The 12,047-nt window shown below is 50.7% G+C and overlaps 1 protein-coding gene across 1 annotated transcript; it reads left to right on the forward strand.

The window, feature by feature from the left end:
• Positions 1 to 8,252: 8,252 nt before the first annotated feature.
• LOC136995372 (cyclin-dependent kinase 4 inhibitor B-like) lies at positions 8,253 to 10,496 on the forward strand. The gene is made up of 2 exons (XM_067316037.1): positions 8,253 to 8,393; positions 10,176 to 10,496. The coding sequence occupies exons 1-2, from the start codon at positions 8,253 to 8,255 to the stop codon at positions 10,494 to 10,496; spliced, it is 462 nt and encodes a 153-aa protein (XP_067172138.1).
• Positions 10,497 to 12,047: the final 1,551 nt, after the last annotated feature.

Consider the following 12,047-nt stretch of genomic DNA (forward strand, 5'->3'; position numbering starts at 1 on the left):
AAGCTAACTGGACCACAGAGCTTATCAAGTAGACTACTGTAGGCAAAACTGTAGAATAACAAAGGCACTCAAATGCCAAACACCATCCCACAATTAATCATAAAGAAATAGTAAATGTCTTCAATTAAATCTACTGCTTTCCCTTCCTCCAGTGTTTTGGCTTTGATTCAGTCTCAGACTCAAAACTCGTCTCTCTGCCCTTCACTCTACCTCCAGGGCTGCCTGTTGTTAGTGTTGGCAGCATGCCCTGCAGCTATAGTACACATTTTTTAACATACTTCCTGAGAAAGAAAGAGCAATTAGTCCATAATCAGAAGGGGACTGCAAGATGAACAGAAACTAAAACTTCACACTATGCTTTCTTCTCTTCTGCGTCTTCCTTTCTAGAGCACGGAAACCTCTGCTTTGACCTGCCTAGCCTTCGGTTTTGACCAAAGACTCAAATGTCCGCTAAGTCTCCACAGCTGTGTTTCTGCCTTCTAGTCACTGCAAAGGGGCTTTGAACGACAGATAGCAAAAGGTAAAGTTAGCAGGTAGATTTTTTTTTGACTTTTGTAAGTCACAATGGAAAGCTACTTTGCAACAAAAAAAATGCAGACTTGATTTTTAGACATCCATCTCTTACTTTGAAAGGCTGTACGAAGCTGGGAGAATGAAGAACATTATGACATGCCAAGAGGCAAGGAACTAAAATTTCAATATTTGGAAAGAAATTGCCTGAGCAATTAAAAATCTTATTTTGGTTTTCAGTTAAACACTCACTTAGTTCCAGCACTTAGTGAATGTTTCAGAGAAAGGATGCTGTGGCTAAGGTCAAACTATTGCTCCACAGCTGTGATCAGTTTTTGAGTGCTCTGGTGTTGCCAGTCTGGGGAGTGATATTATCCTATTTCCTGTGTTTTAATAGCCCCAGTTTCTGGACTTACAGAATTAGATTTTAAAAAAAAAGTTAGCTTTCTACAGTGTGTTTTAAAATCTGAACCCAGGAACTGATATAAATAATAGACAAACTAAGTATGACCAAATATTTGTGTTTTAAGGTGTGATAATTCAAAGCATGTATTATGATCGTTCACAGCTTGGGCTTGACAATACCTGGACTAACAGTCTACATATCTTTGCATTCTCAGTAGTCTGCCAGCCAGCTTGGGAAGATCAGGTTTGGTATTCCTAATGATTAATTTTCAAGATGATCTACAAAGGTAAGTGGGCTAGAGGGAAAGAAAACTGCTGGTGCTTTTCTTCTTCTTATAAATCCATGGACTTTACAAAAGCAGGACAAAACTAATTTAATACAAATAATTTGCAGGTCAACTTTAAAAAAATGTTTTGGCCTCCCCGCCATGTTTCTTATTCAAAGGTAGCGCAGGTGGAGGCTGCTTTCTCTCCTCAGCCACCAAGTGAAAAATCCAGAAACATTCACTAAACTCTCAGCTAGCAAAACTCACTCTGCAATCAGCTGACAAGATGTCTGAAAAAAAAATTGAAGAAAACAATTAATCCTTGGTGTCCATGGTCTCAGAGAAATCAAAATTTCATATTCAAACATTTCTAGATGTTGAAATAAAGTGCTAAAGTGCATCCCTTTGGAATAATTCACATTAATGTGAGCATGAGTTGACTCTATATCTAGGAAATATTTTCCTTCTTTCCCTGTGGAGATACAAATACCTAGGTGAAGTGATATAGCTATTGATAATGATAACTTACTACAAGATTAAACTGAACTGATTAAACTGCAGATACCCAACATATCTTTATATGCAGCTAAATGCTAGTAGAAATCAGCAGCCTTTAGCAAGCTGAACTTGACTACAGTACACTTAATTAAAAGCATCATGTTACTGATTCTCCAAGTCAATCTGATATATACACTAAAACTTAGCAGAAGAGTTGTCATTAACAGTATAAATCTATGTATGCATACTCAAGGACTGTATTAGATGTTTAATTGAAGACCTACTCAGTGTAAATCTTTTCTTTTTTTTTTATGTGATTCAATGTCATACCTACTGATTGTGGAAGATGCCTGACATGTGCATGTATGAAGCACAGTTTAGCTCTCAATTTCTATGTTACCTGACTCTCCTCCTGCTGTAGGCACTCAGAAGATGACAGTGCCCTGCAACCACAGACTGCAAAGCCCATGAACAAGGCACACAGTAGCATTTAACACTTGACTTTATATATTGCGAGCACAGCAAACATCCTTCTCTCCCACAGACTCATCAGCACAATCCTTACACATAAAAGTAAGTGAGTCACAGAGATGAAGTAACTTGCTCAGGACCATACTATAGTTATGTGGTGAGACGCTGAGCATAACTGCTTAGTCTCCCAGTCATTCTGCTACACAGACAACACAAAAGCAAGCTGATGGTGCGTTAGATTTTCTTAACTGGAGAATATATCCTACATTCTGCATACCTGTCTTCTTCTGTAGTCAGCTAAGCCTGAAGGCATATGGAAAAAAATCAAAAACCTAGATTCAGACAGCACACTTCCTGATGCTGTGGTTCATCAGCATTTCCATACTGCAAATCACAGGAAAAAGAAAGATAATCTCCTTGGGCCATTTGTAGGTCAGGAAACTGTTTCTGGTAGAACAAAACTAAATACTTTATAGCAAAAACAGAAATAGCTTACAAGGAGACAGTCCACTATCCATAGTATCAGAACCAGCATCTCCATGTGCTTATGCATCTCTGACATATGAAGTCATTGATTTGTTTGCTAGTTTGAGTGGTCCCTGTATCACCAATTGAGCTATTCTGGGAGAATGGTTAGTTAAAGAGTCCTGAGAAAACAAATGTCATATCCAACATGGTAACCAAACACGAGAACAAGTTTTAAGGTCTCCTTCACTGAACATGTGATGTTTACACATTCACTGACTGCGCGCACAGACAGCCCATCGCAAACACAGCTAGGTAGATAGCCATAAAATGGCTAGAAGTGTGTCCATGTGGTGTTTGAAAGAAAGCATAAAGAACAACTGAAGGGAAAAAAAAAAAAGAGTCACTTCCATAATAGTGTCAATACTATTAAAAAGAGACTAAATTAATTTGAGTCAGCATTTGTACTGCCATCTGAAAGAAATCCAAATTCTACGTGTGCATCCCTTCTGATCTTTAACTGGCTATTTGCATACATATTTTGATCCATGACAAGGAATGTTAAATCACTGGTACTGTCTATCTTTCTAACCCTGCCCAGCAATAAGCCTGAATCTCAGTGGTACGTTTTGATCAGTCAGGAAGTGTGAGTCAGCAGCAACCACAGCTCCCAGGCCTCAGTCCGGTTCCCTTCCTCTTTTCCAGTGAGAGACACCCAGCTGAAGAAAGAACAGGGCACCCTATTGCAAACATACCTTCCTAAAGGGTGCGAGCTGGAAGAAAATGAATCTGTGACAAACCTGATGACTAGCCTAATCTTTCGCCAGACCAGGCAGAAGAAATCAAGGAAGAGAAAGTCAGATTCTTCCTTACTAAGGTGAAGTCTCTCTGATATAAGCACATATTACTGAGGGGAGTACTGAACACTAGCCTCCTGTTTAAAGGTAAGCAGGCTCCCATAGCTGACCTGTCACTGCTGCTGGCAGCAGTCCGTAGGAGAAGTGACCTGGGAGTTGCTGATGTTCGGACACGGCCACCCTTTCAGTCACATGATCACCTAAGAATCACAGCTTGAAGATTTTGAACCTATTTTCTTCATTTGTTGGTGTTTGTTTGTTTTGTTTTGCTTTGCTTCAAAACCTTGCTGCTGTACCCCCAAATATTCCTGCTATCCTATGCTACTCTGCTCTTCTCAGGAGATATCTGTGGTGCTTTCCAACAGGAGTCAACGGTGTTTATTCTCCACACTGAAAGCAGTAACATAACTGACAATTGTAATTCTTACAAACACCAACACTTACTTTATCAGGACATGATATATTAAGCTTATCCTGCAGGTTAATATCACTTTTCAGGTTTTTCAAAATCTAAATGTCTTTAACCTCGATTAAATTTTTTTATGGCACTGAGTTGTTTGATCTAATTGTAAAACAATGTTATGGAAGAACTTTCTCTTCAGTCACATCAGTGAAAACTGTGAAAATTTGCTGTGAGTAACTTTTTCCTTTGTGGTAAGCTGCTTTTGAGTAATATTGAACTGATTGCACATTATCATACTAACAGTTATCTTCTTGAATCTCTCAACAATTCTCTTTTTTCCATTTGACTGTAAATATTGGTATTATTGCAGTGCTTGTAAAGTACATCAGTTTGCCGTGGGATTTGTGTTTAATTGGCATTTTGTCAGTGTTTTTATGCATATTTAATATGCCTGCAGTACACATCTCTAATACAGTTATGAAAGGTATGATGCATCCCTAAATTATTGTTTTAAGGTCATTATTGCACAACTGATCTTTGCACAATTAACTTCAGAACCGGAAGAAATCACTTTGACCTGTGTGAAAGCCTTAAAACCTATCACTGATTGGACAGCGAAACTGTCCTTCAACCAGCAACAAGCATATTCAAAGCAGAAGGAAAATAATGTCTGTGACTTCAACTCCAAAGCCAAACAGTTTTCACTTGAAATATCATATTTTCTGTCATTGGTGGGTTTTTGCTTTTTGGCCTGGAGAATTTGTGAATTTGCTTAGGCAGCTCCTGTAAGTGTTTTAGCCTTTTTTTTTTTTTTCATGAAAGTGTAGGGTTTGAACTTCTGAAAGTGTGGTGTTTTTTGAACTTCTGAAAAAAATCAGGAAACATCCCTTGCTCTTTCATTTGTATATGCTTGGACAAAGTTGCTTCTTGAGGCTTATATGAAATACCAACCTCTTTTGAAAGCAATGAAAAAAAAAGATTTTTTTTTTGTTTTCAATTATCTTATTTACATAGCCTTGGAATAACAAGTGACTTAAACAAATGAGTGGAAAGCTTATCTTCTTTAGCCATCATGTTCATGCTTTTTGCTAATGAAAAAAATGTGTCCTGCTTAAAATATTCATACAGTTCCAGGAAACATGGGCTGATTCTCATTACCTTATGAATACACTGTCGACAACAAAGACCCTTGAAAATTCCTTTTCCCGTTGCTAGTGCATTGCTTTCCTGTAACTGAGAATCAGGCTCAAAATACTGCATCTACTGAATTGATTCTGTCATGTTACTGTTCACTCCAGCTGTTGCTAAAATTGGTTTCTAGTCTTTTTAAGACTTAACTATACTTTAACTACTTGAGGTTTTCCGTTGTATAGTGGTCTACATACCAGGGTATACAGATTTAACTCTTTCTTTTGTTTTCTTTTTAACTATAAAGGTCTGAAATACCTTTATTTTCTCATTTCTATGCCAGCCAGCACTTCAGAAGCAAAGCAACTATTAATGAAAGAGTAAACCAGAACATTAGGAAACCACTGAACTATATATAAATGCTCAATTATTTAGCCAGAGGCAAGTATTTATATCATGAAGCACTTTATCATGAATGGAACTCCACTCATTTCTATATACTTCCATATAAAAATATTAGTCAGTGTGAGTGAAGGAGCAGAATTTGGTGCTAGACTGATGAAATTACAGGAACATGCCAAGCACTGCAAATAAAACCAGAAACAAACTTAACACTTCACATAGACAAAGCAGCATTCTTATATTTGCTGCTGGTGGAAATTGTCAGCACCATCCATTACTGAACAGAGAGCTTTCTTAATAGCATGGCTATGCCTTGCTGAAGTATTAGGCCAAGAAAGTAATTTCATTATTTGATAATATGTACTAATTATTTCGACTAAAGATGTAGGTAAACAAGTGGGCATCATGAATGGTAAACGAATGAAAAACACAGAATGCCTCTACGGAGTAGAATTAGCATTGCAAATTTCCCAAGAGAATGAGCTTAGAGAGCCAACGTATCCTAAAACAGACATGTAGGTGTATTAAGGTGATGAAATAGGTCACTTTCATGACTTGTCACAATAACAGAAGCAAGGGCACTTTTATCTAGCTCCTGCTTCCTCTGAATATTTGTACAGTACCAAGTTCAATGAGACCTAAGAAATCTTGAATTGCCTTTGTAACGCAAACATTTCATTTATCTGTAAGTACAGTGAGACTTACAAAGCAATGCAAGATTTGCAGCACAAACATTCAATTTATTTGTTATTATAGCAAGCTTACAAGCAATAAAAGCTTGCCTAGCGGTGCCCTTCATCAACACAATGATTCTGTGGTCCAGCAAGGGCTGTTTCTGTTTTCGGCTCCTCCGTGGTTTTCTTCCTGAGAACTTTGACCAAAAAGGCGATAGTCCATACAGCAAGGCTTAGGGCCTGTGGAAGCGAAGACCTTTAGTCCAGACCAGTGCTTTGCCTCCCGAAATGTGCACGGATAAGTTTTCGTTCTGGCGGGCGTGCCGCAGGCTGGCACGGCGGGCAGCGCGGCGGCAGGCGGCAGCGGCGTCTCTCCGCGGTCCCACGCCGCCGCGGCAGGCGCGCGTGCCCGCCCGCCCCGTCCCGCCGCGCCCGCCCCGTCGCGCGCGGCGCCCGCGGAGCTGTCCCTGGTGCTGCCGCCCCCCCCCCGGGCCGCCGCCCCGCCCCGCCCCGCGGCCGCGGCCCGCCCCGCGACACCCGCAGCGGCGCCGCGGAAGGCGGCTGCCTTCCCGCCGCCGCTCGCCTCTTGCTGCCGGCCGGCTACGAGCCCGTGGCGGAGGAACGCGGCTCCCCACGGCGAGGACAGTCTGGGGCCGCAGAAAAAAGGGCTGGAGTCCTTTCTGCCTGCAGCTGAACCCGTCCGCCCCGCCGCCGTATGCCAGGTGCGCGTGTGCACACACATACATGAATACACTCAGCACACAGTTCTGCTTGTCACCCTCTGCGGATTAAATATTTAGGCTCAGGGCGGGCAGCGTGTTTATTAGTTGACCAGCGGATATTAGAACTGCGCACGCATTTTGACACACAAAAGGAAAACTTGTCCATTCTCTATGCTTTTGTTTGTAGGAAAGGTTCAAAGTCTCAGCCTGCTTTTTAAAAAGAGCTGATTCAGGAGGGAGGCGGAGACCTCGCAGTTGCATTTCATTTATGGCCACAGGCTCTCTGTGGTTTTGCACGCTGCCTTTTGCCCTGCGTTTGTACAGTCCCCACTCAAAGGAGCTTGCAACGGGAACCGGGAAAACAGGGCAGAAGAGCGGACACCGCCTCCCCCCGAGCTTCTGGGGGTGCCGCGTTGTGAACCTGCGGCAGGGGAGAGCGCGGCTCCGCGGGGCCCGAGGGGGAGCCCGAGGGACCCAGGGTGGGCAGCAGACCATGGTCCCCACGGCCAGCCCCCGCGCTGCCCCGCCGGCGTCTGAGGACCTGTGCGCCGCTGCCTCTGCTCCCGTGGCCGGGGGGACCGGGGACCACCGGCCCCACGGCCCCGGAGCGGGGGGCGGCGGGGGGGGCAGCCGCCCGCTCGCCGACGGCGTCCGCCGAGCAGCTGCTTTAAATAAAGACTTTTTTGCGGCGGCTTTCCCCTACCCCCGTCCCCGCCCCTCCTCTGCTCTCGTGCGCGGGGTTCTCGGCAGGGGCTAAGCCACTGCCGCGGGAGAAGCGGAGAAAAACTCTGAAACGGAAAAAAAAAGGGGGGGGGAGAAAAGGGGAAAAAAGGTGGAAAAGGAGGGGAGAAAGAAAAAAAAAAGAGAGGAGAAAGGGAGAAAAAGATGAGCAGAAACCCCGACGCCGGACGCGGTTAAGCAAGAAAACGGCGAGCAACAGTGAGCAGCTCCCCGCAGCCTGCCAGGCCGCCAGCGGCGCGGCCCCCCGCGGCGTCCCCCGCGCCGAGCGCCGCCCCCCGCGCCCCGAGGCCGGGCGGCCCCCCTCCCGCGGCGCATGCGCCGGCGGGCCGGGTCGCCCTGCCCGGGCAGCGCTGCGCGGCCGCGGCCCCCTGCGCCCCCAGCGGCGAGCGCGCGTGTGGCGGTGACATCAGCGGCGGGGCGGGGCGCGGCGGGGCGGGGCGCGGCGGGGCGGCACCAGCTGCGCGAAGAAAACAAGCCCCGGGCGCCGCGGCGGCGCTCGCGTCCCCGCAGGTGGAGGCGGCTCCCGGCGGCGACACGGCCGCGGGCGCTGCCCGGGGCGAGGGCGGGGGCGGGCCGGGCGCCCCCATGGGCTGGGGGTCCCGCGCGGGCCGGCAGCGCGGCGAGTGCCCGGCAGCGCGGGGCGGCCGTGCGGCGGGCGCATGGCTCCGCGGTGCGCGGCTGCCGACCGACGTGAGGCGCCGCGGCGGGGCATGGCGCGGCGGGCGGGGGGGGCGGTGGCGGACGAGCTGGCCAACGCCGCCGCCCGCGGCGACCTGCAGCGCGTGAAGGAGCTGCTGGACGACGAGGCGGACCCCAACGCCGTCAACTCCTACGGCCGGACCCCCATCCAGGTAGGGCGGCCCGGGGGCGCCGCGGCCCGAGGGGCGCCGCGGCCGAGCATCCCCGCGGCCCGGCGGCGAGCGCCCCGCTCCGCACCTGCGCGCGGCGGCCGCGCCCGCCCGCCGCTGCCAAGGCGGGGCTGCCCCGCTGGCGGCGGGCACGGCGCAGGCAGGGTGGCAGCCGGCGCCCCCGCGAGGGCAGCCCGGCGTCGGGCTCCCGGCCGGGAAGGCGCCGGGGGAGGCGCAGGTGGGCTGGGCGCGCCGCGCCGCCTCGCCTCGCCTGGCCCCGGCGCGCGGCCGCGCCGTCCTCCGCGGGCGCGGAGATGGCAGCGACGGTCGGGCGCGGCGCGGGCTGCAGGGCCGCGTCCCGCTCCGGGGGCCGCGGCCGCCCGCGGGCAGGCGGCGGCGGACGGCGGTGCCCTGGCGCTCTCGAGGCGGTGCGGGGAAGCAGTGCTCTAGCCTTTCGGAAAGGTGAAAGTCTGTGACGGCCGCATCAGAGAAGTTTTAGTTTTAGCAACCCTAGACTTTATTTTAACCAACTCATGGTATGACTCGAAACCGAGAGCTTTAATGCTCATCGCCCCATAAATGCGTAAAAAGAAGTAACGAGTCACCTTTTCAGAAAGGATTAGCCTTCTGCCATACCTTGTCTTCTGCTTTATACACCTTTCTTCCCTAATTTCTCACACACCAAATATCTTCACTGATCTTCGTGATATATTCACTGACCCTTATGAGCAGAAACATGCGGGTGCAATAGTCTTCCCCAGCAGAGCACTCCAGGTAAGCAGCTAGCACTCTCTGTGGGGTTAGTGTGCCTCATTTTACACACACGTGAACGTAGTGCCTCGAGGAATACTAGAAGCTAGATTTACACAACTAAGGAAATTTCCGGAGCGGTTCTAGCCAGCTTCGTTTTAAGTTTTCAAAATAAAACGAAACTGGCATAATCCGAGATGCTGTATTTAAAATACATGGCCAGTGTTTGTGAAAGTCTCTCCTATAAAATGCCAGTGCAGTATTTCACACGAAATATGCATATGACACTGTCTTCCAACATGTTTTTTCTGTACCTTTGTGCAGCATGTATTTAGACTGCGCTAGACAGGCTGCACTGGGAAGGATCCGGTTTAGAAAGCAGCTATTGCCAGCAAGAAGCTCCTAGGCATGTCGGTGCCGTAGCGGCGACGGGGTTGGGGCTAGAACCGCGCTTTGAATCTCTCCGAGGGCAAAGGGAAGCGTGGGAGCCGCGCTGCCGGGAGCGGCACCTCCCCGTACACTCACGTCCCCGTGCCGAGCAGCTCATGGAAAAGCCTCCCGAGTAAAAGCCGACCCGCGGCGATGTCCCGAGACGATTTCCCGGCGCGGCCAGCCGCAGCAGGGACATCGCAGCATGCTCACCGTTGAAGAGCAGTCTGGGAATCGCCCCCGGCTTTGGGGAGTGGGGACGGTTTTGGAAGAAAGAGCCCGTTTCTTCCTCTGCCCCGCGCTTCTCCCCGCGCACCGCCTCCGCGCCCCTCCCCGCGCACCGCCTCCGCGCCCGGCCGCTCTGCCCCACCTGCCCCGCCGGGTCCCGGGGCGCGGAGAAAAGCGGGTTTCTCGTGTCCGCGGAGCGCCTCTGCTCGGTCCGCGGCGCTTTCTCGCCTCGTCTCCGGCCTCCTCGGCGACTTCGCCGCTTGCTTCCCGGCGAGGAGCCTGGCGCTGCCCCGCTCCTGCGGGGGGGAAGCGGAGCCCGCGCGGCGCTGGCCTCCCCCGACGGCTCTGCGCGGCCCCTGACGGCGTCTCTCCCCGCAGGTGATGAAGCTGGGCAGCCCGCGGGTGGCCGAGCTGCTGCTGCAGCGCGGAGCCGACCCCAACCGCGCCGACCCGCGCACCGGCTGCTTCCCGGCGCACGACGCGGCCCGCGCCGGCTTCCTGGACACGCTGGCGGCGCTGCACCGCGCCGGGGCGCGCCTCGACCTGCCCGACGGCCGCGGCCGCCTCCCCCTCGACGTGGCGGCGGGGGGCCCGCACGGCCCCGTGGGCCGCTACCTGCGGCACCCGCCGCCCCCCGCCGCGGAGGACGCCCCCGCCGGCCGCAGCCCCCCGCGGTGCCCCCTCGCCACTCGCCCCTAATTTATTGCCCGCGCTCCTCTCCGGAGGGACGAGGTGGAACGGTAGTAACAGTTTGTAAGTAATCCCCGCGGTGCGTTTCTCTACTTGGATGCACTAAGGACAAGCGCAGTATGTATTTTTCACATTATATTCTTTGCACATGTCTGCACGTTAGCTTGCCCTCGAAATTACGCACCCCTCTCCGCGCCCCTCTCAGACGGGAGTCCGGACACTGTGAAGAAATAAATGTGAAGGAAACCCCCCCACGGATGACACAATAAACCCTGCGTGCTGTGTCTGGGCTTTCTGCGCACTCTCCTCCGCTCAGGTCCCCCGCCCGCACTCCCGAGAGGGCGGTGGAAAGCTGGGCTCGCCGCCCGAAGGGGCGGGAGAGGATGGGGGCTCTCCCGGGCCCGACAGAGCTGCTCCCGATCTGATTTTGATTTAAGCTGAATCGGACTCACGGCACTAAGCCCGATCACTGTCTCTTCCTAGCAAAACTGGCTGGGACAGCGGGGAATTAAAGCTTCCTGCTGCGATCGCGGCTTTTGTAAATACCTTCTTAAAACCACGTAAGATGCTGTGCATGTCTGTGCATGGGCCCGTGGCGCATCCGTGGCTCATCTCATGAAGGCAGTGTTAGTAAACATGGGACCTGAAGGAGAAAATAAGGCATGATGTGTGTCTCTGCAAGCCCGAGATCGCCCTCGCTTGAAGTGAAGGGTGTTTTAGCAACTTAGCAGGTGACCTTCCCTGAGTTAATTTAAGTTTAACAATATTTTGAAAGAAATCATGACGGTTACAAAACGAAGGCTTCACGGCGCTGAAAATTAAAAATTGGACGTCGAAACTTAGCCCCAGGGCTTCCTCAAGCTGCTCGAGTGTGGCACATTCGGCCAAGAAGAAATCAAGCCAGAAAGCTCTTGCATTGTAACGATTGCGCTCCCGGGGCGGGGGGCCTTTGTTTTCTCAATTAATTATTTCAGACTTGATGCATATTTCACTGGCTGCCCCGGCATGAGGAAGCTGGGAGTTGACTCAGGGAAGTCAACAAGCCGCAGCAAAAACCTACCCCGGCCACGTAAAAGCTCCCGACCGAGAAGACCTTCCTCCCACAGCAGAGAGTGGCCATGAAAAACACATCGCCCCTGCAGAGGTGCGGGCGTGCTCCTGCCTTTGCATATCTGCAGCGGGGGGGGGGGGGGGGGGACACACCTGGCCCGGCGCAAATGGGCAGGACGGTGAGAAGCAAAATAAAGACTGCGTTTCTAGCCCGTGCGTCAGGCGCTGTATTTAGCGCGCTAATATCAGAAAGAGCAGGAAATCCCTGCAAGGGAGAGCAAGGAGGAGCAAGGCGGCGTGAGAGCATCTCACGGGCCTTTTGCGCAGAGGAAAGGGCCACCGGACCTTGGATCCCTTTGCGTTAACATTTCTAACGTGTTAGGGACAGAGAAGGGTAAGCAAGGAGGAATACAGAGAGCGCTCTCGTTTTACTCCCCGGACTAAATCCTAAGCACTTTGTAGGGCTACCCGTGGAGAATTAAAGGGAAAAAGACTATTCTTCGATCTGCA

The sequence above is a fragment of the Apteryx mantelli genome, chromosome Z (genome assembly GCF_036417845.1).
Source record: "Apteryx mantelli isolate bAptMan1 chromosome Z, bAptMan1.hap1, whole genome shotgun sequence".
Taxonomy (NCBI): domain Eukaryota; kingdom Metazoa; phylum Chordata; class Aves; order Apterygiformes; family Apterygidae; genus Apteryx; species Apteryx mantelli.